Genomic DNA, 27,778 nt, shown 5'->3' with positions numbered 1-27,778 from the left:
CCATTGTTTGGATTCACAAGCAATGCAAGACGTCTTGGCGTGAAGTCATTTTTATTTGCATTTGAATAAAAAGTGACATCGGCTGTCCTTTAATACACAGTATGGAATGTTAATAATTTTCTAAATCATCGCGTTCAGCAGACAAAACAAGAAACATTGTTGCAAAAAAACGATTGCATTCATATACAGTACAGTGGGCATGTACATAACACAACAGGGAAACTGCAACGCTTACATCTTACTGTATGATGTATACAATTTAAAAAAGTCATCAATCTTCTTCTGCTTCCCATTTTTACCTTTTAACACAAACACTTCAATCTCGTCTGCTACACACGAGCTAGCGTCTGAAAATGAAAATGGCTCTGCTACACGGGTGCTGGGCACGTAACCAAGTCACCTGACCAAGTCGACCAATGGCGCGACTGATGGCGTGACACGTAACCAAGACACGTGACCAAGTTGACAAATGGCGCGACCGATGGCGTGTCACGTGACAAAGTCACACGGCCAAGTCGACCAATAGCGCGACCGATGGCGGCTCATGTGACCAAGTCGACCAATGGCGCGACCGATGGCGGCTCACGTAACAAGTCACGTGACCAAGTTGACCAATGGCGCGACGGATATATCGATATAAACAACAAAAATGGCCGGCGGGGGATGAAAAGGAGCACCGTAATAACCGGATTATTTGATTAAGTTGAGTTTTTTGGTTTGTTTCTGCTCTGGATATTTTTTTTCCTCTCAAGTTCCAACAACTTTGAATGATAATTTGTTGAATTTCCATCTAATTTATTTTATTTTATTTTTTTTCATTTTTTTTCATGGCTGCACCGTTTGCGAGATCACGTTTCAGCCACCTTTGTCAGCGAGCCAAAACTATTCATGTGATTCAGAGATTAACTCAGGTAGGAAAATTGCTATGAAAACAGTTCTGTGCGGTTGTAACATGAATAAAGGTTCAATGACTGATTTGTAGTATTTCATTAAGTATATTCTTGAATGAGCCCTTCCTACACGGCGTAGACGCACTACACACATCTTGTTGAATTTGGCTTCATTAGCATGAGGGAATAATCCACATAGCTCACAACTGGTCAATGTTACACTTGGCTGCACTTGTAGAAAAATATTTTACTCGATCTGTCCAAGTACGACATATATTTGCTGTAATTGTCCGTTGCAATCGAAGCCCACGCTCAGTTCCTACCCGTGTTACACCTGGGGGTAATGCTAATTTACAAAGCACTGCAATGTAACACCAGTTGAGCAGAAGTGACAAGATCTCAGCATGGGAGCTGGAAATTGCTCTGATTACCATTTGACATTGAAGTAAACGACTCAGTACTTTAAAATAAAAACGATGCACTCTATGTCACAGCTACACAACATGGCAGTGAGTGGGCTACAGTTTTGACTCCCACTGCAATTATGTGGCATTTAAAAAGTGAGTTGCTGACAAAAGTTTTTGACGTAATTATTCATAGGTAGGCAATTTGAGAAAAAAAACCAGGGTGGAAAAAAATGGCATTTAATGGATGTGCTGCACCATTCGGTATTCAGTCAGGGCTTGCATCAGAGGGAAATTTGGGAATGAATATTTGGATTTTTAAATATAATATTACCTATTTCTTTTGTCATTCCTGTAAGTCAGCCCTCAAATGCTTACTGCCGCTTCAATGGTTGAACTCTAGTAAAAAGACATTTTTTCAAGAAGACAATGCAGGCCATTGATCAAACTTTTACTATGTTTGTCTTCACACTGCAACAATAGATGCTTACAAGCAGGTTTGTCTTTGCACTTAGGAGCATGGCAATATGATCTGGGATAAGGATATATGTTGGTGATGTATAGTGTGGACTGGGCACCCTCTAGCTTTGCGTGTGGCCTCCCCACACGAGAGCCTCTAATTCTGCATCTTGCTCAGGGAGGGACTCGGCCTTTTTCAAACATCGATTCAGAAGTAGGCCAGGAGCCGGGGGGCTGTGGGCTCGAATCTTCCCACAGTCGTGAGAGGCAGTCTGCGCTGTGGAAAAAGTGGCCGGAATATTGTCAGCAGAAACGGGACTTTGATTGTGTAATGTGACTGTGGTCTTGACAGAGACAACCAAATGGTAACACTAGTTTCTTAATCAGCATTAACAATTAGGGTTTATCCTCTGTCATATATGATGCAATCTGGGGCAAGATATTTTTCAGATGAATGGGATTTATGAGGTGACGACTGCAAGTTAAACTAGCTGTGAACAATCTAATTCTTCCGAAAAGTTAGACAGTAATGTGCTTACAACAAACTTCTGAGATGGTTACCACGTATGCTTAGTTATGCTGATGAGGTGATATATATATATATATATATATATATATATATATATACACACACACACTATGCCTAACCAGGTGGCTGGCATAGTCTACCGAAACATCTGTGCGGAGTATGGACTGGAAACCCCAAGGTCAAAATGGGAAACACCTCCCAAGGTGGTGGAGAATGACCGAGCAAAGATCCTGTGGGACTTCCAGATACAGACTGACAAGATGGTAATGGCCAACCAACCAGATATCGTGGTCATAGATAAAGGGGAAAGGAAAGCCGTTGTCGTGGATGTAGCGGTCCCGAGTGATGGAAACATCAGAAAGAAGGAACATGAGAAAATTGAGAAATGCCAAGGTGACAGTCGTGCCTGTGGTGGTCGGAGCATTCGGGGCAGTGACCCCCAAACTCGACGAGTGGTTGCAACAGATCCCGGGAACAACATCGGATATCTCGGTCCAGAAAAGCGCTGCTCACTTTTTTATATATATATATATATATATATATATATATATATATATATATATATATATATATATATATATATATATATATACAGTAAAGTCTCGTTATATCGATATTCAAGGGAGTCCGAAAAAATATCGATATAACCGGGACTATCGATATATCCGATCCTGCGCCGAACTGCATTAAACAAAAGCCGCCAAAAGAGGGCAGCCAAGCGCCATATAAGAAACGGAGCTGGCCATTAGCTCCCTTTTTTTTGGGGAGATGTTCCCCCAATGTTGCCTCAAAATGGCACATATAATTCTTTAATGATTGTAAACATGTATGCTTTAATCTTCAGAACTACAGTGTATTTGAAACATATTCATAACTGGATGTGTAACAAGAAAGCATATTATCCGAATCTGAAGCCATTGTTTGGATTCACAAGCAATGCAAGACGTCTTGGCGTGAAGTCATTTTTATTTGCATTTGAATAAAAAGTGACATCGGCTGTCCTTTAATACACAGTATGGAATGTTAATAATTTTCAAAATCATCGCGTTCAGCAGACAAAACAAGAAACATTGTTGCAAAAAACGATTGCATTCATATACAGTACAGTGGGCATGTACATAACACAACAGGGAAACTGCAACGCTTACATCTTACTGTATGATGTATACAATTTAAAAAAGTCATCAATCTTCTTCTGCTTCCCATTTTTACCTTTTAACACAAACACTTCAATCTCGTCTGCTACACACGAGCTAGCGTCTGAAAATGAAAATGGCTCTGCTACACGGGTGCTGGGCACGTAACCAAGTCACCTGACCAAGTCGACCAATGGCGCGACTGATGGCGTGACACGTAACCAAGACACGTGACCAAGTTGACCAATGGCGCGACCAATGGCGTGTCGCGTGACAAAGTCACACGGCCAAGTCGACCAATAGCGCGACCGATGGCGGCTCATGTGACCAAGTCGACCAATGGCGCGACCGATGGCGGCTCACGTAACAAGTCACGTGACCAAGTTGACCAATGGCGCGACGGATATATCGATATAAACAACAAAAATGGCCGGCGGGGGATGAAAAGGAGCACCGTAATAACCGGATTATCGTCATAACCGGGTATCGTACTAAACGGTACTAATTATACATAAAAAGACTAGAAATGTGCAAGGGAAATGAAAATAGTATCGTAATAAGCGGTACTATCGATATAACGAGACTTTACTGTATATATATATATATATATATATATATATATATATATATATATATATATATATATATATATATATACACCACCACAGAGTCGTGCCTATATATATAACTACCAGCAACATTCTAGTTGGCTGATGAAGCCTCTTTGATGAGAAGTGGCACGTCCGACACCTTCAAAGAAGTACCGATGACTGCTGAATGAACCTTTTCGTTGACACAAATGTGAATTATCGTTTGTAAAATTAGCGTTTTCGAGAAGCGGAAAGCTTCATGAGCCCATCACAGATGATTACATTTGAATTTAAAATGAAAATACATCTTCCTTGTCGGTTTTTTTCCGACTTCAAGTATACTTGAGCAAGCATCACCAATTTCAACTAGTATCCCCAGGTGAGTATGGAGAAAAAAAGTTGTCCATCAGAAGGATTTGATTGAGCTTTAAGGATTTTCACCCCTCCCCACCACATTGTGCGTTTCTCCAAAGAGATGGAGGAGCACTTGCAACATACTTTGAGTGTATTTGAAAAAGTTTTATTCCAAACCCTTGTCGGACGAGGAGTCAATACTCACTTCAATGCGTGTCTGTATGACTCCTGAGATTGTAAAATACAGTGGCTCTGACAGATGTCACCAGCACGGATGAAAGTGAGAAAGTGTCTGGCATGGCAAAAGTAACTGGAGTCAAAGGGGACCCTTTAAAGGGGACTGCTCACTTTTTTCTTCCCCCAGCCTCTTTTGTCCTGTCCCCAACTTCAAATGTGCATATTTGCGACCCACGGGCGACTTAGATCTGGTCCCGTTGAGGTGAAAAATCCAATTAACCTGCAGCTTGAGCTGCTTCCACTATAATCCCCTTCCATAATTATGAAAAAAATAAAATAACAGATGCAGGGTTTCAAATGAAAAAGGGATGAGAGTGACTGACTGAAGAAGAGAAAATGAAATAAAGTGTACTGTGCCAGTGTAGCGAGTTCTAGATTAACCTTGAGGGGCAAAACGGCTCATTTTTAAAATGGGTTTTGAAGGTGAGACCCTCAGTTCCGGTCATCGGAGTCAGTTTATTCTCATTATACAATGATGAAAACAATGTTTTTGGATATTATTGAATGTTACATCGCTCCACTGCATAAATCTTTCATAAAAAGCTGAGACTACAAACGGAGACTTAGACAAGCATTGAGGGATCATTGTCAGTCTGCCACAGATACTCAAATAAGGCTTAAATACTTTGCATTGCGGAAAAAAGAAAAAATTAAAATCATTAACAGTGTTCAAGTCTTTCTTCTTCCATCACGTGTTTTAAAATAGAATAACATCAGAGTGGGTTAACGCAGCTTCTTTTGTGATAAATGACTTCAATATGAAAGCACCTTGAGCTCACCCATTTGAAAGCAATTATGAATGTTGTTGCAGCCATTCAGAATGAGTACAAGGAAAATAGGTATTTGCTTTGGGATGACAAACAAGATTTAAATACTGTTTTGTCACATTGCATCATTCCTCTTTTATCTTGTTTTGCTTAAAGAGTGTTATTTTATGTTTCAAATTATACATACATGCATTCTTGGCTGGAACACTGGAAACAGCTATTCTCAATTAGGCTGTAAAATAATGCAGCACAACTGCACAAGGTTTTCTTTTTTGGTGGGTTGATGTGCATGAATTGGACAGGCGAATGTGAAATTGCACAAAAGTTCTGTGAACAAGGCAACAATTCGGAGTAGAACTCCTTTTTTCATGTATTCTTTTTAATACATCACATATTGGCTAACAATGCAATCATCAATCTACAAATATTTTGAAAATAGATGTAAAGTTCAACACATTTTTCCCTGGAGCTCAACACAGAAACCAAAATTTTATTTTCAATGGGTTTGCTTTAAAATCTTTCTGCTTTTCCAATCAGGGATTGTTCCTATTCATTGCACTTTAACGTGGAAAACATGTTTCATATAGCTTGCTGAAACGTGTAAGACTTGAATCTAATATATCAACACTTTGGCTGCATCATTTAAACACCTTGGGAACCTTGACCGCATCAGTACACGGATGAGATCCATAAAGCAGCCATTGGACTCTGCATCACGTTTATAATTAATAAGTAGAGGGAAAAGAGTTATAACCTTGAGTGCAGCTGCACATTGACACGGAATATTGATTTAGAATTTCCTTGCTGGTGGCAAAGGTGAGGTGTTCTGTGAAGACAAGATAGAAAATATATTATGAATGACTCTGTTGGAGTACTTTTTCATCGCAGTCCAAAGGAGCCGTACAAGAGAAAACGTTGTCATGCTGATCTTGGCCACAACTGATCCCACAGGGCCACTGTGACCATGACCTAGTTGACAATTCAAACCTTTTTTTTGTATCTATGTGTGTGTGTGTTGGTGATCTTAGTCAACTTACTTTCTGTTTGTTTCCTACTACAAGCTTGCTCAGAATCACACGGATAGCTTTTGTCGATGTTTGGGATGGTCTCAATGGGTTTCTTTGAGGTAAGATTTCTTAACTCATTCAGTGACATTCCCGAATTTATTCGGGAAATGAAAAGCATGACGTGGAGGGCCATTCCCAAATTTGTTCGGGTTTTGGACCTTGAGCAACTTTTCAAACTCAGATAACTCCAAAACCGTATAACTAAGAAGTTAACTCTTTCTTTCTGATGAAAGAAGATAGTCTGGGATTTTGTACGCTGCATTGAATGTTAACGAAGACCTAAAACTTAATATTGCAATTTCATTAAAAATGACAAAAACTTTGGCACTCGAGTAGACACATTTTTGCACATCGTCTGGCAGTGAATAAATTATATCAGAAGTTGGAGAAGTTATATCAGAAGTTGGAAAAACCACATGCAGGAATTCAAATCAATACCCACATCTACCCTAATTAGAAAGTAAACCGGACCATTTGAGTTTGTTATTAGCTTCATATCAGATCACCGGGTGTGCGCTTTGGAGCAAAACCCTATAGGAAAAAAATACGATTTGGGTTCCCGTTTCCATGTACAAGTATGGGAATAGCTCAGAGAACAGATGGATTGAAAAGGACGACGATCGGTTTCTTATTTTGTGCAGTATGTTTCTTATATATGTAAATTTCTCCACTGTGAGACTAATAAAGGCATATCCAATCCAATCCAATACACATTTTTTTTCCAACATGCTATTTCCCCCCCTATACGACAGCTGCGGCAAGGATGCAAAATTCCCCTTTTGTGGTACGAATAAATCTCATATTAAAGTAGGAGCTTGGCGATCTCCGGCCACAGAAGCTAATTAAAGGGAAGTGGAATGTCAAAGCTTGAGTTAATGCACTAGGTCGTGAGATACGGATTAGATAGTCATGCTTTACATGACACATTGTTGCTGACTGTAGTTTATGCCAATGCACTCAACGGCAACTCACTCGTCCACGGTCTTTATGGAGTCATGGGTAGAACACCCATCTGTTGAGAGACATTAATGCTTACATATATGCTTACATGTTGAAGTTAATTCCCAGCAGCCCTTAGCTTCAACTCCCACCTCCAACGGAACTTTGACCACGTCCCAGGGACATTGAATCTGACTTGGCCGTATTTTGTGACTCCATTGTTGAGGCAGCCGGCGACAGACCTGGCAGCAATCCATGAACCTGTTGGTGAACACTGCTACGGTTGAAAGAGAACACTGTCGCCTGTTTTGGCCTTGAGACTCCGGAGGCAGCTGGTGGGTATTGGCAGACCAAGTGGCTCTGTTGGTCCTTGAGGCAAAAAAGTAGGAGTTTACTGGAAGGCATGGAGTGTGATTTTCAGACATATTTGAGGAGTTTCTGATTTCAAGAGTGGGAAGTAGTGTACCATCAACAGTCTGTATAGTGGGGATGGGATGCTGCTCTCCTGTTGGCACACCTCAGGAAACATCACACGGACATCAAGGACATGGACTGGCACACCGGCAGACCTACTTGTGACAACTTGTAGCATTTGTTCCAACTGCGGGTGAATTACACACCCCAACCTCCCCGGAGAGGAAGATCATTCAAGTAGTTGAGTCTCAGATTCAGGAGAAGCAGAGTGGAGTTGTCTCACCATGTTAATAGTGGACCAGCTGCATTGGCTTCGGTCTCTTGGCTGGCCCGGGCGAGCAGACCAAAATGAATGAAGTAATACTGATATAAAAAGGTTTATTGGAGCGAAGGCGGGTATTCCCTGCCGAAACAAATCAAACAAAAAATGTATTTCCAATGATCCATCCACAAATTGGATGTGAAATTACAATCAGATTGTGACGATTAGATTCATCGGGAAATATCTCTGGATCAGTCCCACTGCTCACAAAAATATCATTTGAACCAGGGCCTCCCCTTTATTTTTTTGAGAATGATTTCAATCTTAGAAGAAGGCATTATGAGGTATTCCTAATCATGCAAATTCCATTTCCTTTTCATTGGATCCCATCACAGATAGCAGGAGGGGAGAGAAGCATTATGTTGACTAAAAAAAAGAAAGGGTATAGCAGACATTAATGACATCTGAGTCGAGGATGTCATATCGCCAACAATCAAAACTAGATTGAAATGATCGGATGTTCTAATATCAGTCAGGCTTCCTCCTTTCAAGCCATTTCTTTCTTTGTACAGCAGCCCAAATTACTTTTGCTATATTTTGTGATAACTGTAGGATTGGCACCCGGTACTATGAATGGCTCTTATTACATATTCTAGCTCAAGTCGTGGAAGTAGACTTTTCTTGTCGATGCATGTCAATAGCAGCAAGCGTAATGGAGCCTCTGCATGATTGCTTAGTTTCACACTCAAAGGCCCACCTCTGGGGGTCATTTAACGAGGATAGAACTTAAGTAACTGCATTTGACAATTGAATAATCTTAATTACGCTCATATTCTAATTTACGGGGACCATGATAGTTCTTTCTGAGGTTCAGATATGTGAAACAAAGCCAGGGAGATCCCAACAGATGCTGAATGGTAGTTTTGTCTTGGGTGCATCAGGGATTTCATCTATAAGGTAAAATCAAACAGGAGCCACATTACAACTCACTTTGATGTGATGGCTTCCAGCTGTGGCTGGCACATCAGTGATGTACAGCTTGTATGTACTTCTGCAAAGACCTCTGGGCAGTCGTATTTCTGCGATTTTACAAGGTTGGTTCTGGGTAGATTGGGAAGAACAATGAAATTTAAAAATATGTTTTTTTGTTGTTTTTGTTGGTGTTTTTTGTTCTTTTTTTCTAAAGAGGCATATTAGAGAGGAGGGAATAAAGTAGTCAAAATGGTCGAAACCAAAATACTATGGAGCTCAGCGGGTCCACTCAGCCTAACACTTTAAATTGTATGGCCCCAGACTCAAACCAGATGTTCAAACTTTCCACACGAAAGATAACCAAGTTAAATTTAATGTTGCCATAACTGAGGGGGTTATGATGTTTCCAGTGTTAGTTGGCCAATGTGTCTGTTTAATTTGGAAGAACTTCATTAAAAAAAAGGAAAAGCCAGGTTTTGCTTAATTTATGGAGGTCAGAGAAGAACGCATTAAGCGGATATATGTTTTTTTTCTCATGTCAAATTTTACCCAGAGTGCTGTATTTGACAGCGGTCATTGGATCATATAAACACTGATCCTGCATTGATATTATATTTTGCTGTCCAGTTTGACATATTGGGGGATATATATATATATATATATATATATATATATATTTTTTTTTTTGGTCCACTATTTACGAGAATGCTTCAATGTGAGCTTGCGGCTAAAGATTTTGGCAAAATTTACCCTCTTATACACTATGACATAAGATGTTACAGTCTGTATGTTATTGTGCAACCTTTTAGAAGAATTAAATGCAATCTCTCACAATCTTCTGTATGACAGAATAGAAGACACAGCGGTAATATTTAATCATGTCACGTGGAGAGACATGTTTAAGCCCGTTTGATGCAGTGTATTCCTAGACCTGTGCATTAATTTCCTGTCTGGCTCAAAGCGTTTGTCACCCAGTGTCAGTCACATTGTTGCTTTGTGTCTTACTGCTCGTGGACCTTGCTGTCGCGATTAAAGGAAATGTGTTTGCCCTAAACAGTAAACTAGCTCACAATGCTTGTTCGCTGCAGCGGTCCTGGGGGGTCATTGCAGCTGACAGGGCCCCAACGTTGCCATTGTTTCAGCAATAATGGATTGACTGTATCTTGGCAAAGAGGTAAAAGATGAAGATGAGAGTAGGCGGAGTCCTGTCTAGCAGAAAGTGTCACTCTTCTGTGATTGATAATGAGCTTGTGAAAGTGCAGGGCATCCAGGAAAAACAAGAGTTGAGAAAATCAAATATGCACTTGATTAAAACAGGACTGCAGCAGTGACGTGCAGTCAGTGGAGGCAGGTGAGGCACTGCCTCACCTGTCATCATGGAAAGCTGTCATGGAAATATCAAATGAAAAAATAAATTAAACAGTTATATGTATTTAGTGATTTGTACTTTAAAGTTCTTGTCCATTTAACTTCACCGTTTTAGGATTTTTTTCAAAATCGCTGAATTTTCACATTTACCGTTCAAATACTAAGTAGAGACGAGCAGTGAGGCATCAGCCGGCTGATCCTCACCATGGATTGCGCAATCACTATGCTGACTGTGCTGGCTTGCTCTGCAGTGAGACCGCATTGCTGCCCTTCTGCATATCGCTATTAAAGCGTTCAAACACGTATATGAACTAAATTTCTACAGTTTAGCTGGTGTATATAATGTAGAGTCATTGTACATTATAAACACTGTACTACAGTGTTTATTTTGTTTTCTTTTTATCAAATCGCTGTGCGTAGGTGAGGCAAACAGTTCTCCCGCCTCATGACAGGGGGCGCTTGTGATTCCAGAGATACTCCCGACTCCACGTCTGCAGAATAATAGAATTAGAGACAGAAAGCTACAGTAAACAGTTAGCGAGTAAAGTGCAACCCTGCAGTCATTTTTTTTGTGTCGCTTGGCCTCACTTTCAGAATGGAGGATTACATATATAAATTGAAGGAATTTTCTAAACTGGACTTTCAATCGAAGCAGGAGCTAATAATTAAAGGAAGACCAACACCGGAACTAAAAGGTTTGCTTCAGACAACGGGACACAATACTCGCTCTTTTCATGCGGACTGGTACACACGAAAAGGCTGGCTGTGTGGATGTCCAGCAAGAAACCGCCTTTTCTGCTTTTCCTGCCTTCTGTTCTCAACCTGTGACAATGTCTGGACTCAAATGGGATATTGCGACCTGAAAAATTTACAACGGAGCCTCATCAAAAATGAGCGAAGACTCAACATTAGCATCCACAATGCTAAGGTAAAGGAGAACCGGGAGATTTTAATCATCAATGCCACCTGCTTCCTTGCGTTGTTTGGCAAGGAAGCATTTCGTGGAAATGATGAACGTGAAGGCTCTGCTAATCGTGGCAACTATGTTGAACTATTACATGCTTTCGCTGAGAAAGATGACAGGCTAGCAAGTCATTTTGGGACATCCCCTGTATTTTCTAGCCTGTGAAACAGAATACAGAACGATTTAATTGAAGTAGTTGGTGATGTCATTAGAAATGACATTAAAAAGGAGATCGGTGCCACCCCATTTGTTGATGTAGAAGTAGACGAGATTGTCATTCTCAGCACTGAAAACATACAGTCGGAACAGGACTGATCAAGGACGGGATTTGTACTTTAAAGTTCTTGTCCATTTAACTTCACCGTTTTAGGATTTTTTTCAAAATCGCTGAATTTTCACATTTACCGTTCAAATACTAAGTAGAGACGAGCAGTGAGGCATCAGCCGGCTGATCCTCACCATGGATTGCGCAATCACTATGCTGACTGTGCTGGCTTGCTCTGCAGTGAGACCGCATTGCTGCCCTTCTGCATATCGCTATTAAAGCGTTCAAACACGTATATGAACTAAATTTCTACAGTTTAGCTGGTGTATATAATGTAGAGTCATTGTACATTATAAACACTGTACTACAGTGTTTATTTTGTTTTCTTTTTATCAAATCGCTGTGCGTAGGTGAGGCAAACAGTTCTCCCGCCTCATGACAGGGGGCGCTTGTGATTCCAGAGATACTCCCGACTCCACGTCTGCAGAATAATAGAATTAGAGACAGAAAGCTACAGTAAACAGTTAGCGAGTAAAGTGCAACCCTGCAGTCATTTTTTTTGTGTCGCTTGGCCTCACTTTCAGAATGGAGGATTACATATATAAATTGAAGGAATTTTCTAAACTGGACTTTCAATCGAAGCAGGAGCTAATAATTAAAGGAAGACCAACACCGGAACTAAAAGGTTTGCTTCAGACAACGGGACACAATACTCGCTCTTTTCATGCGGACTGGTACACACGAAAAGGCTGGCTGTGTGGATGTCCAGCAAGAAACCGCCTTTTCTGCTTTTCCTGCCTTCTGTTCTCAACCTGTGACAATGTCTGGACTCAAATGGGATATTGCGACCTGAAAAATTTACAACGGAGCCTCATCAAAAATGAGCGAAGACTCAACATTAGCATCCACAATGCTAAGGTAAAGGAGAACCGGGAGATTTTAATCATCAATGCCACCTGCTTCCTTGCGTTGTTTGGCAAGGAAGCATTTCGTGGAAATGATGAACGTGAAGGCTCTGCTAATCGTGGCAACTATGTTGAACTATTACATGCTTTCGCTGAGAAAGATGACAGGCTAGCAAGTCATTTTGGGACATCCCCTGTATTTTCTAGCCTGTGAAACAGAATACAGAACGATTTAATTGAAGTAGTTGGTGATGTCATTAGAAATGACATTAAAAAGGAGATCGGTGCCACCCCATTTGTTGATGTAGAAGTAGACGAGATTGTCATTCTCAGCACTGAAAACATACAGTCGGAACAGGACTGATCAAGGACGACTTTCTTCACTGTCAGTGATCTCCGTTGAGACAGAGAGACTTTTAAAACTGAAGAAAGATAAGGAAGGCTTCTACAAAGAAGTTATCGATGCCTTTCTTCAGAAGGAGCGGCGCATGGACTTCATTTACAAGTAAAGGTAACACAATAAAAACGTTTTTTTAATTATTTTTTTCCATACTACAGTTTGTCTGTGTAAGCTCTCAGTCGTACAGGAGTGGTCCATCGATGAGAAGGTTTCTTCAGCCGTCATCTGTACAAAAGTGAAGGTTTCGGACGTTTCGCCTCCTATCCAAGAGGCTTCGTCAGCGAACTAAAGTCTGACTGGTCGTATCGGCCCCATTTATATATCCCTAATGTCCAGACCTGGTGGCGCCGGACACAGCTATGATAGGTCCCTACTCTCAGGTTGGGGGGGCGCGGGGCCCCCCCCCCTGTGGCCCCACTGATTGTTCCTACATTCCTGACTAACGATTGGCCTATTACACCCACTCCCCCCGGTATCACCTCATCAGCATAACGACCCTCATCAGCATTGCGAAAGTTGCCTAACCTGTTTTGCCTGAGCAGGCTATTGTATGAACGATCCAAATTGAACCTCACACCACCAGACCGGTTTAATGAAGGATTTTGTTGTTTTATAAGAATCGCCTCTTTTACCCCCCTTTCAAACCATCTATGTTCTTTCGCTAAGATTTTAACCTCATTGTCGTCAAATGAGTGGTTGCTAGCTTTTAGGTGCAAATGTACTGCCGATTGAGGCCCACTAGTATTATCCCTGCGATGTTGATAAAGTCTTTTTTTGAGAATTTGTTGAGTCTCCCAGGGACAAAACCTAGACACTGGTTTAGATATGTGGACGATACTTTTGTCATAATTAAGAAACAAGAAATTCAATCCTTCACAGATCATCTCAACTCTGTAGACTTCAACATTAAATTTACTCGTGAGGACATTCAAGAGAACCAACTAGCCTTCTTGGATTGTAAAGTAATTATAAAAGAGGACAGAGCGCTAAAAACAGAAGTCTTTAGGAAGGCTACGCACACTGACCAATACTTACTTTTTGACTCTAACCACCCTTTACAACATAAACTAGGAGTTATCAGAACCCTCCAGCATAGGGCTAAACTAATACCAACTAGCACTGAAGGTAGAGAAAAGGAGTCAAAACATATCAGGAGAGCACTCACTAACTGTGGGTACCCTCAGTGGTCATTCAACAAATGTCAGAAAGAAAGAATAGCGAACGAAGCCAATAATTCTCAAGATTCTAAAAGGAGAGGAGTAGCAGTACCGTACATTGCAGGAGTTTCTGAAAAATTACAGAGTCCTTTGGCAACATAAAATTCCTACTTATTTCAAACCGATAAACACGTTAAGGCAAAAATTAGTGCATCCAAAAGATAGGCTACCAAATGAAAAACAAAGTAATGTAGTTTATTCCATACATTGTAAGAATGAAAATTGTAAAGAGCAGTACATTGGGGAGACTCAACAAATTCTCAAAAAAAGACTTTATCAACATCGCAGGGATAATACTAGTGGGCCTCAATCGGTTAAAATCTTAGCGAAAGAACATAGATGGTTTGAAAGGGGGGTAAAAGAGGCGATTCTTATAAAACAACAAAATCCTTCATTAAACCGGTCTGGTGGTGTGAGGTTCAATTTGGATCGTTCATACAAAAGCCTGCTCAGGCAAAACAGGTTAGGCAAGTTTCGCAATGCTGATGAGGGTCGTTATGCTGATGAGGTGATACCGGGGGGAGTGGGTGTAATAGGCCAATCGTTAGTCAGGAATGTAGGAACAATCAGTGGGGCCACAGGGGGGGGTCCCGCGCCCCCCCCAACCTGAGAGTAGGGACCTATCATAGCTGTGTCCGGCGCCACCAGGTCTGGACATTAGGGATATATAAATGGGGCCGATACGACCAGTCAGACTTTAGTTCGCAGACGAAGCCTCTTGGATAGGAGGCGAAACGTCCGAAACCTTCACTTTTGTACAGATGACGGCTGAAGAAACCTTCTCATCCATACTACAGTTTGTATATATAAAGAATGCTGACATTAAATTTTAAACAAAATACGTTAACTGTTGCAAATGGTGAATAAACTACTCTGTAGAGTTCATATGTTTGTAATCTGACTATGATGACGTCAGTGCCTCACCAGCCATGAACCTCACCGCACGTCACTGGACTGCAGGTCAACCTCACTCTCATGTTTGCTCAGCGGCATTAATCAGCTCTGGAAATACACATCGGAATAATAAGCACAAAGATTTTGAGATTTTGAGTCCGCACTCCTCTGAATGATTCAGCGTTAGCGGTGTAGCCAGACACGTGTCGCACATAGGAGATCTAATAACATCACTGAAAATCAGTGAGCAATCAATTTCCTTATTTACTTATGGTTTGGCACATTCAACAAAAGTATCATTTGATTAATGACCAGCTGGCCCATGTGAGACATTAACGACTAGCAATATAGCATGGATATTTTTTGATCACTTGTACTGTATGAGGATGAATCCACAAATGTCTATGGAACTGGCGGGAATATTGTCATTGGTTGCCATGAAAACAATAATATAATGTATTTGGTCTTATGTCAGTATTGAACGTTTCTATCTGAACCTTTATATGTGTCTTTTTCTTAAACTCTTCTTTAATACTTTATTTATAATGTTTTGTCATTATCCCTTGCGCTTCCGTGACATTTGTTTCGATGTACCAGAGTAATCGCTAAAGAGAGAGAGAACGAGAGTAATTGCTAGAGAGAGAGAAGTCTAAAGTCTACGTCATCAAAGTTTATCTACCTTCGGGTTCTAAAGTTATAAAGTGCACACGGTATGTTATTAATTTTCTTATTTACTGTATGTCTTGTCGACCTTATTGTAATGTTAATTGTTTTTTTTTAAATGTCCATTAGTTTTCACGGTGTTCCACAATAAACGTGACATCAGTACGAAGCGTCACCCTTGACCAGGGTAGATACAGTCTATCAAATAAATGCTTGGCCACATTTGCACAAACAATCCCACCCTGTAATTTGGTTACTACGGTTAACTTAATGCGTATGCTTTTTGGGTTGTGGGAGGAAATCGGATGACCCGCCGAAAAGCCATTCCAGCGCAGGGAGGACATGGGCATACGCATACATCATGGGAAGGCCTGAGCCGAGATTTCAAAACATCATTTGCTTTTTGGCAAATGTGCCAACCACTCGTCCACTAGGCTGGCACCAACCATTTTATTGTATACAATTTCTTTATAAATAGTAGCCGTTCAACAATTATGCATTGCTTCCAGCAAGGGGAGAGCATTGGCTTATAATATTCATACAATTGGCAGTCCTTTGTTATGCGACACCTTTCACTGGTTGTTACTTCTTAGACAATAGGGGAAATAATGAAAAGGTATCACTTTAACACATCCTGTCATTAAGCTCATGAATATATATTGGGGTTTTTTGTGTTTTTTTTTTCCCACTACATCATAAATTGCCACCTTTTGCATCTCATCGACACCCTCAGGAGCAACTTGATGCAATCAAGCCTCAACCTGGAAAGAAAAGTGCTGATTTGTTTGTTCACAGCACCTCCATGTCCTCATTGCATTTCGTACACTTAAAACAAATACTTTACACTAAATAAGATAAACATCCGATGGATTCATTGACCAATACTCTCATGGTTCTTTGACATGTCATTAGACTGCCGATGATTGCTTTAAATCCACCTTGTAAAATTCCGTCAGAAGTAACTGAGATAAGCACTAATTGGGGTCAAAAATTAAAAATAAATTCCTGCGCATTTACATTTACAAGTCGATGGTATTTTGATGCCTCCCTATGCCAGGCTGTTTAATCTATTACATCCCTAGAAAAAAATGGATGCAGCCTTTTAACCACACAACACTTGGTTCTGACAGTGAGGTTAATTATCCTAAGGAAAGAAAAACAGTCTATTTTATGTGCTCTTTAGTCACCCATTTAAATAGCATGAGTTCTATTTTTTCACTTGTGTTCTAATCCAAGATATACGGTCCTCTTAAAGTTGATTCTGTTTTAAACCTTGAATGATCCATTGCCTCACACCGGTGACTATGTTCCACTGATTTTTGCAGATCTAATTGTGTGCATCAATCATAGTGGGTGCTGTGAGTTTTTGCATGATATTGAGTGGAAATTGATGACTATGTAGTTGTTCAGAGTCAAATCACAAATTGTTTTAAAGCAGTAGCTTAAATATGGATGCAGATATTTTTTTCTCCACAGGATTTGTCCAATTCTTATTCGAAACAAAAACAATCCACACGGTCACTGATGGAGAACAAGAAAAATTATGTTAAGAGATGTCTACGTCAACTTTTACATTAACTCAAAATGTAATACATCTGTGTAAGCTCTCAGTCGTACAGGAGTGGTCCATCGATGAGAAGGTTTCTTCAGGCTATTGTATGAACGATCCAAATTGAACCTCACCCCACCAGACCGGTTTCATGAAGGATTTTGTTGTATTAGTGTAAAAGAAGCGATTCTTATAATACAATAAAATCCTTCATTTAACCGGTCTGGTGGGGTGAGGTTCAATTTGGATCGTTCATTCAAAAGCCTGCTTAGGCAAAACAGGTTAGGCAACATTCGTAATGCTGATGAGGTGATACCGGTGGGAGTGGGGGAAATGGGCCAGTCGTTTGTCAGGAATGTAGGAACAATCAGTGGGGCCACAGGGAGTGGTCTTCTGCTCCCCCCAACCTGAGAGTAGGGACCTATCACAGCTATGTCCGGCGCCGCCATGGCTGGACATTAGGGATATATAAATAGGGCCGATACGACCAGTCAGACTTTAGTTCGCTGACGAAGCCTCTTGGATAGGAGGCGAAACGTCCGAAACCTTCAAATTTGTACAGATAACGGCTGAAGAAACCTTCTCATCGACTCAAAATGTAATGCATGAATGCATGATTCATCAACCCAAAATGTTGACCATCCTGAACGATATTTTCATTAGAATTTCAGCAGCAGCATTTCAGTAAAACTGTTTATTTTTTCCGTTCCGCATTGTCACTGCATCACATTCTTTCAGACAATGTAACTAACATTAATTATAAAGCCACTGACCAAGGAATCCGCATTCCACATCTGATGAAAATATATGCCCAAAAAGTGAGAAAACATTCCTATCCTTTCAAGATAATTAGCAAAAGCAGTGTGGTGTGAGCCTATGTTTAGAACAGTCATGGAACCCAGATGAGTGGGGTGGAATGGGTCCCTGTGAGCCCACAGAGAAATGTGACGAAGAAAAAGGTCGAAGAGAGGGCAATGGGCAGGCTAATGCAGAAATGGAATGCCTTTCACCTTCATTAGTCAGAGTCACCACAGGTTCTCACCCGGTCTTAGTTAGGTAGGTAGCCATCACAGCTGCTGTCTTGCATAATAACAAAGTGCCCCAAATGGCAAAAGGCACAGGGTGACGCTTGCTTTGCCAGAAAGTGTCTGCTGGATAATAGGACTCTTCACCACTCATTTATTTTCCATGGCTGTCCTCACTGTGGGGAAAAAAAGAAAAAATGTGCAGAAACTAAATTCAGGGATTTTTTTTCATATCACAATCTCTTCATCGCAGTGGTTGTACAATTTTTGTGTATTCAATTTCCACCCAGATGCTCACTATTTATGATTTTCGCCTGTCTAAACGTAGCAGAATGTGACACGGCCATGCCATAAGGGTGAGTTAAAAAATTCTTGTCACTAATCGTCAAGTGATACGTCAATCTCCACTTGGATACTGTGACTTGTCTCATGGCTTGACTCCTTTTTGAATAAAATGTGTATTGTGCTCTTGCAGGAGATGCATTACGTACTTAAGTCACTTCTGCAATGTTGTTTTTTTGTTTTTGTTTTTGTACAAGAAATGTTCAATATGATGGCACCCTACAATATGTAAATTGTTTTTTTCTCAATATTGCCTGCTTGCACTTAAAATACACACCGCCACAAGCACGCCATCTATTTCCACATTATTTGTTTGTCCTCCGCTTCATGTTTATGTCAACAGGAGGTCCTCATTTCACATTAGACCTCTTCTACTAGTTTGTGGATACAAAGAGTGAATAAAAGTGTCTGTCACAGCAATTGACACCTGCTTACAACAACCTGCATCCAAAAATAGCACTTTGGTGATGATGGTGAATCATCAATTAAATCTTATTTTTCACATACAAAAACTTCTGGAGACCGTCTTTCGACAGATGACAAATAAAAGCACGGATTCTAGTCATAAAACAGGTGTTAAATCATTCAGATGACAGTAAAACACACCGTTTAGTGAAGTGACTTTTTTTTCTTTGTGTGCATTTATGCATCATCTTTATGAGAGTATTTTATTGCTGCAGCTGTTGTTTTCCATGTCAGTTGTTTTTAAGGTGTGAAGAAAGATCCTCTCCCATTGCTGGAGACTGACAGCGGGATGATTAATAATCCCTGGGAATAATCTGTGAGACACACAAGATTGTTCAACTCCAGAGTGACACAGACTCCCTTGGTTGTGATAAAGCACAATGAATTATTACAGACGCCACCAAGAAAAACATGTAGGATGACCACCATGTTGCATACTTAAAAATGTACTTGATGTGCTTTGAGCAAAGGCCGAATCATGGATTGAAAAACCAGAAGGATATTGGGCCTTTTGGTCAAAACCTTAAATATCTCACAGTTTGCAATGAGGTCACTCACCCTGACACTTCTCACATACAGTAAAGTCTCGTTATATCGATATCGGATATATCGATAGTCCCGGTTATATCGATACTATTTCTATGCACGCACGGAGAAAATTACATGCAAACAGGGTCGGATATATCGATAATCCCGGTTATATCGATATTTTTTCAGACTCCCTTGAATATCGATATAACGAGACTTTACTGTATTTGCACAGTTTCAGTAGATAGCCACTGTGGACTGTCATACATAAAGGGACCTGTAAGAAAACTGTACTTTTATGAGTCATGTGCGTAACATAAAGCAAAATATGTTATTTGCTTTCAACCCAAGCCTTAAAACAGTGTCCCCCCATGGACAATTTTATGAATACGTCACCCCTCTACACCCTCCACCATGTCAGTGACCTTCCAAAGTGCAATATCAGTATGAGCCTGGGTGTTTATCTCAGCGATAAAAGTGATATTATGTGACATGCTGCAGTTGGTGGAAATGTGTGAGCCAATCAGAGTCGAGTGCTTCCTTCTAACTTTGAAAGTTGAGGTAAAGTGTTACTCTCAAAAAATGAAAGAATGCACAGGAAACAGGTTGTCATCGTTACACTGACAGAATGTACAGCTCAACGCGCAGTTGACAGGCAGTGAAGGCTTGTGTGGCGGTACCTGCACGGAGTAAATCAAATCGTTGTGCAAGGTAGATCGTCAAAACCAAGGCAATAAACAAGTAGTGATGAAGTGGAAAGCAGGTGAACGCTAGCAGTTTGTATCGCCTGCCCACGTTACAAACTAGCCGTGCAAACATCAATCCAAAGCAGCAAATTTACTTGTTTGCACACAATTTGCAAATAGCAGCGATGATAATTTTTTTACAGATGCTAATAACTTTTAAAATATTTTTACAAGTTGTATTCTTTATTTCTGAGGGAGTCATTTTTAGAGCTGTATTGCATTATTTTATTTTGTTCAATGAACTGCTGTTGTCTTTGTATTCAATCCGTAAATGTGTAAATGCTGTTGTGAAAGTGTCATTTGTATACATGTGCCTGATTTATTGTTACTTACTCTTGTTTTTTGTGACATCAACACGATATTTATTTGTTTATTTATATGGGTTAATGTTCACTTGTAGTTTTGGCAAAATAAAATATTGTTCAAATCTGTCACTCGGTAAATCGGTAACATTTGTCGGTTCAGTTTCTTCACTGTATAGCACACATTATATCAAATGTGCCCTTTTTTGTGCTACTCCATATTTGAAGACAATTCCTAGATCCAACAGACCCGCTCCCCTCTGAGGCCTGCCCCAGATGAAACAAAGCTTACACCTCAATAGGTCTCCATAGGACCGGCCGTTCTCAGGCTGGCGCTCGGAAGATTGACAAGTGAGAATTATTTTTCACTGGTAAGTGGCAGGCAGTCCCTTATGTGAAATAGAAGCGTGTCAAGGGCTGCTCTCCGGCTACCTCTGTGTGTATTCTCTTTTTTTCGGACAACTCCGCTCTTCAAGTGTGCCTTTGAGCATTTAAATGATCAAAATGTGCAACGAGGCTGTTGGCTCCCTTGCTGTCAAAAGTGGACGGATATGTTTCAGCAAGTAAAAGAGATGGACATGAACAATATACACACTTTGCTGACCCATACATGAACACAAGCGTATGCCCAAAAGTCTTATTTTTTCAGACAGATAGAACCTTCTCGCCATAACTCCAGATGAGTCGGACGGAAAAGTTGAAAAAGGTGCTCCTCGGTGGAGATGCGGTCAGTCTTCTAGCTGTCCACAGCTTCCAGAAACAACAAAGGTTGAACAGCCTGCTTTTACAAAATTTCAGTTTGACTTATTCATCCATTGTTTCAAATAGGAATAAATATCTTATTGGTGTCTAATTTTCTGTGTTTAGCTTTGGAATTCCTTTCATGCAGCAGGTCGACATTGAGTCAACATCCGAACAAGTGAGAACCTCCAGCTCAGCAAGTCACACGAGGTAACATAAACGCCAACGTTGGCCAATTTAATATACTGTTGTCTACCATCACTCATTAGGCAGTAACCGCCTACACAGAATAAATCCCATTATACACCTACACACACAGACACACATACACACACATACCCACAATTTCTATATGTTACATACATTAGATGTACCTTATTCTACATACAGTAGCCCTACCCCAAACATTATTTAATAGTTCAACATTTTAAATCCAATTTTTGCTGTTGGAGATATTCTTCCATATTCTGGAACAGGATTAGGACTAAAAACGACAGAATTCTCACTTTATAGTCAGGATTTATAGAATAAAGTGAGAAACTTTCCAGCCCATTTTTTTCTTCATTGGGCCTAATCCTCTTCATATGATCCAATGCTAAAAGTGTTAATATTCATTTCACTAAAAGCACTTTCATCACTTTGCTGCTGTGAAATGTAAATTTCTCCACTGCGGGACTAATAAAGGCAAATCCAATCCAATTCAAATTTTGTGGAGTATTGTACAGTCAGTATTATACAGATTTGGTATATTGATCTGTCTCGTAAGTTATTTATTTCTTTTTAAATGTCATCTTTTGTTGTGTTTTTCCACTCAATCTTTACCTTCAATTTTTTTTATCACATCGCACAATTACCCCATGTAGTATTATGGAAACAGTTTGAACACAAAAATAACAAAACAAGCAAATGTGCACAAAACACTAATTAAAACTGACTACATTTTAGGGGAAAAAGCAATTACCATGTCACAAAACCAATATTGTTGTCTGAATGAAATGTATTATTATAATGCTATGCTAATGATAGCTCTAGATTTTCATGTCCTGGTTGCTGAAGCTGGTGCCACATTCAGATTCAGGAATTTCCAAGTAACCTGATTATATACTGTATGTAGAACTGCCAGGACCTGCCAGGATCGCTAGATTTTTGCTTTCAGGAGTACTATTAATGAACTCGGCCTGCAAGCCATTAAAGTCCTGTTTTCTCTCAAGTCATATGGAGAGAAACAGAAAATGTCTGTTTTGGGAGGAAATACCTTGAGAATTGTCGATATGCCCACTGGCCGCAGTCCAGCTGTGGCCACCACACTCGATATAATAAATCATCTGTTTGATTTTAATGCACGCAGCTATTATAACAGTATATTTTTTTCCTGTCCGCTAAATTATTATAATACATTCATGAATTCAGTAACATATTTCAGTTCCTGTGTGACTATTATTTGACAAATATAAAACTGAGCTGAAACTATTGGCCGCTTTTTTGCAGCCTTTTTATTTTATTGTATTATTTTAAGATTAGTAGTCTTGTTTTCTGTAATAACTGATTTGGATAAACTATTCCAATATCTTCAGAGAAGGTTGAATTTAACCTGAATGTGGGTCAGCGGTGCTTCATCTAAGAATGCCATTAGGTCATCCTGTCACCTGGGAATGTGGTTAAGAAAATCTCATGAAGGAATATCCCCATACGAGATGTGAAGCTTTTCCTGGTCAGCAGAACATGTGTTTGCCTAAGCCTGTGAGATGTCAGAAGGTGCCTTCCCTGGTCTTTTAAAACGCGCTGGAAAAATTGACATGTCGGTCACAAATAGATTCATCTGCTTGGGGAAATCCAATATCCCCTGGAAATCTCTGGGAATCATCAGTTTCACAGCGTGCAACAGATTCTGAATAGACCTCTGAGTCTTGAAGCGGGATATGAGAGCATTATGGTAGCAAGGATACACAACATTAATATTCTGAAAACAGCCTGTTCATTGGATTTCCACCAGAGTGAAATTGGACAAATCAAAAATACTATATCTTGACAGTGATCTAAATCCTTGGAGCCCTTTTCAAACTATTTGGAAATGAGATGCACTGCTAACTTCCAGTTCAAGTGCCTGCCACATGTCACGCTGTTGACTTTGACCCCGCAGCAACTGTCTTCGGGGATAGATTGGGTTGCATTTGATGGAAAAGTTCAATTTTGTGGGTCACCTGATTTCTCTTGTATCGTTTGAGAAGTTCATTCCATACCCGATTGTGAACTTGGAGCTTCCTAGACATAAATGAAGTGGGAATACATTCCTCTTGCGATTGTGATGAACAAAAAAAAGTTTCACATCCTTTGGCTCAACTGAATTTGGACGAGGGAACAACTGTAAGCTTCCCATGCAGATCCAAAACATACAGTACAAAGGGTGAATAAGAAAACATATTTACATTATCCTCTCGATTCTGGCTCGCACAAAGTGAAAGCACATCTCATGAAAATCTCAAAGAAAGCAAAGTCCAGCGTGACTAATCCCCGAATTCTAGTGAAAATAGATAAGATGTGAAATAGGAGGAGGAGAAGAAAGTACAAAGCCAAAAGAAAGTTATACATTGCACAAATGACTAAATTATGTTTTTTTTCCTCGCTTGTGCTGCAAATGGAAATGGCATTCAAAGCGATCACAATTCAGTCTGATAATTCTTAGAGGCATTTGTCCTTAGCCAGTATTAGTTTGTTCTTGATAAATACATTAATTGAATCATGCTGAATACCTTCAATGTCTGTATACAGCAATATGATGCCATATTGAATTCATGATGTTGCTTGATTACATTGTGAACATTTCCCCCCCAAAAAAACTCCTACATTGTTACACGCTGAGAGGATCTTGATTCTCAACTTGATTCACCTTTTTTAAACAAACACAGCTGTAAGAAAAAAGAAATCTATCATAAAACACAGCAAATACAACCCTAATGAAATAATGACTAAATAAATATTATATTGGAATCACTGTATACATCTCTGATGATGGATGAAAAAGAGCTCTCTTCACATTGACATTTAATTTTGTTTTTCCTTCCCCAACAACTAAAGGTTGAATGGAAACCAATAACCACCGCTCTCCATCAAACGTTAATTGGTCTATTAGTGAATAAATTCACATTCTATAATGAATAGAAAGAACTATTGATAAATGGAAAGAACTGTTGGAACCATTAGTTTCACCCCTCTTTACATTTTCTTCCTGATTACATCCTCATCAAGTGGATGTCCGTTATGGAAAAAAATGTGAACTGTCAGATCTGAAGGGGACAATGAGAATAATAATCGCCAGAAGTGTGGTGTTTACAATTCCAGCAAAGAATTTGTATTTTCAAGGATCCCGAAAAAATACCTAAATTCTCTAAGGCCTAAATTACTCATTTTTATAGATTCAAACGTAAGCTAAACTAACTCGATGAATAATAACCGCATCTCATCTACAACCACAATGAAAGAATGCTGTTTGCAAAGTCGCCAATGCAAGCAGAAATAATTTTTGCTGCCTATTGTTACAACTATCCAAAGCTGGTGATTTCAATGTATTAAGAAGATCAAAGATGTCACACCTTTTAATATTGTGCACAGGAGTGCACTTGACCTGGATGAAAGGCTTGATATTTCAGGCATTGCTCTCGTTTTGTGCCAAGACGGAATGGATTTTAAGTGTATGAAGGAAATGTTGCATTGTTATATTTATCCTCACTGTGTCAATGTGAGTATAAACAACATTGTCTGAACTGTATCTCTCTCTCTCTCTCTCTCTCTCTCTCTCTCTCTCTCTCTCTCTCTCTCTCTCTCTCTCTCTCTCTCTCTCTCTCTCTCTCTCTATATATATATATATATATATATATATATATATATATATATATATATATATATATATATATATATATATATATATAAAATCCTCGTCTCACCCACCATGGGTGGTGTCTGTCCCCATTTCAGCTCGGGTCCTCTACCAGAGGCCAGGAACCTTGAGGGTTCTGCGCAGTATCCGTGCTGTTCCCAGCCGAGATATCCGATGTTGTTCCCGGGATCTGTTGCAACCACTCGTCGAGTTTGGGGGTCACTGCCCCAAGTGCTCCGACCACCACAGGCACGACTGTCACCTTTACCTTCCAGGCTCTCTCCAGCTCCTCTCTGAGCCCTTGGTATTTCTCGATTTTCTCATGTTCCTTCTTTCTGATGTTCCCATCACTCGGGACCGCTACATCCACGACAACGGCTTTCCTTTCCCCTTTATCTATGACCACGATATCTGGTTGGTTGGCCATTACCATCTTGTCAGTCTGTATCTGGAAGTCCCACAGGATTTTTGCTCGGTCATTCTCCACCACCTTGGGAGGTGTTTCCCATTTTGACCTTGGGGTTTCCAGTCCATACTCCGCACAGATGTTTCGGTAGACTATGCCAGCCACCTGGTTATGGCGCTCCATGTAGGCTTTCCCTGCCAGCATCTTACACCCTGCAGTTACGTGTTGGATTGTCTCAGGTGCCTCTTTGCTCAACCTACACCTTGGGTCTTGTCTGGTGTGGTATATCCTTGCCTCTATGGCTCTGGTGTTCAGGGCCTGTTGTTGGGCAGCCAGGATGAGTGCCTCTGTGCTGTCCTTTAGGCCAGCCCTCTCTAGCCACTGATAGGACTTCTTGAGATCAGCCACTTCTGCTATGGTTCGGTGGTACATCCCGTGTAGGGGCTTTTCCTCCCATGATTGTCCCTCTTCCAGCACCTCATCCTCTGTTCCCCATTGACTGAGACATTCTCTGAGTACATCATCCGTTGGAGCCTTCTCTTTGATGTATTCATGGAGCTTGGATGTTTCATCCTGGACAGTGGCTCTCACACTCACTAGTCCCCGGCCTCCTTCCTTACGGCTTGTGTACAGTCTCAGGGTGCTGGACTTGGGATGGAACCCTCCGTGCATGGTGAGGAGTTTTCGGGTCTAACCATCTGTGGTCTGAATCTCTTCCTTTGGCCACCTTATTATTCCTGCAGGGTATCTGATCACTGGCAGGGCATAGCTGTTTATTGCCCGGGTCTTGTTCTTGCCATTGAGCTGGCTTCTGAGGACTTGCCTCACCCGCTGGAGGTATTTGGTCGTAGCCGCTTTCCTTGTTGCTAATTCGAGGTTGCCATTGGCCTGTGTTATACCGAGGTACTTGTAGCTGTTTTCAATGTCTGCTATTGTTCCTTCAGGGAGTGAGACCCCTTCAGTGTGAACTACCTTGCCCCTCTTCGTCACCATCCGACTACATTTCTCCAGCCCGAATGACATTCCGATATCACTGCTGTAGATCCTGGTTGTGTGGATCAGGGAGTCTATGTCCCTTTCGCTCTTAGCATACAGCTTGATGTCATCCATGTAGAGGAGGTGACTGATCGTAGCTCCATTTCTGAGGCGGTATCCATAGCCTGTCTTGGCGATTATCTGGCTGAGGGGGTTCAGTCCTATGCAGAACAGCAGTGGGGAGAGTGCATCACCTTGGTATATGCCACATTTGATGGACACTTGCGTTAGTGGCTTGCCATTGGCTTCAAGTGTGGTTTTCCACATCCTCATCGAGTTTGCAACGAAGGCTCTCAGGGTCCTGTTGACCTTATACAACTCCAAGCATTCATTGATCCATGTGTGTGGCATCGAGTCATATGCTTTCTTGTAATCAATCCAGGCTCTGCACAGGTTGGTATGTCGTGACCTGCAGTCTTGAGCGACTGTTCTGTCAACCAGCAGCTGATGTTTGGCAGCTCTAGTATCTCTACTAATGCCTTTCTGTGCTTTGCTCATGTATTGATCCATGTGTCCACTTATATATATATATATATATATATATATATATATATATATATATATATATATATATATATATATATATATATGTGTGTATGTATATACAGTAAAGTCTCGTTATATCGATATTCAAGGAAGTCCGAAAAAATATCGATATAACCGGGACTATCGATATATCCGACCCTGTTTGCATGTAATTTTCTCCGTGCGTGCATAGAAATGGTATCGATATAACCGGGACTATCGATATATCCGATATCGATATAACGAGACTTTACTGTATATATATATATATATATATATATATATATATATATATATATATATATATATATATATATATATATATATATATATAGTTTATACAGTATATATACAATATATACAGTTTATACAGTATATATACAGTATATTGTTTTCAAAGGGTTGCAGTGTGGGTCCCTTGCAGAGTGACCGAAGACGAAATGTTAGTTTGAGTAAATGACTCCCAAGTCCGGACTGTACACTCACACAGCTGCTAGTCATGTTCGCTAACGCGGACATGCAGTGAAAGAAAATGATTGCATAG

The 27,778-nt window shown here is 40.4% G+C and overlaps 1 protein-coding gene across 1 annotated transcript in view; it reads right to left on the bottom strand.

Annotated features, from left to right (window-relative positions):
* Positions 1 to 1,875: 1,875 nt before the first annotated feature.
* The window catches only part of LOC148895766 (uncharacterized), a 76,357-nt gene continuing 50,454 nt past the window's right edge, over positions 1,876 to 27,778 (bottom strand). The window contains exons 5-7 of the mRNA XM_089001067.1: positions 7,839 to 7,889; positions 7,615 to 7,741; positions 1,876 to 2,030 (exon numbers count right to left, since the gene is read on the bottom strand). Of these exons, the coding sequence (XP_088857193.1) occupies positions 1,876 to 2,030; positions 7,615 to 7,741; positions 7,839 to 7,889 (333 nt within the window). The remainder of the gene's footprint in view (positions 2,031 to 7,614; positions 7,742 to 7,838; positions 7,890 to 27,778) is intronic.

The sequence above is a fragment of the Hippocampus bargibanti genome, linkage group LG07 (genome assembly GCF_051943395.1).
Source record: "Hippocampus bargibanti isolate YZ-2025 linkage group LG07, ASM5194339v1, whole genome shotgun sequence".
Classification (NCBI taxonomy): domain Eukaryota; kingdom Metazoa; phylum Chordata; class Actinopteri; order Syngnathiformes; family Syngnathidae; genus Hippocampus; species Hippocampus bargibanti.
Note: the sequence above shows the minus strand (reverse complement) of the source record. Positions and strands in the feature narration are given on the sequence as shown.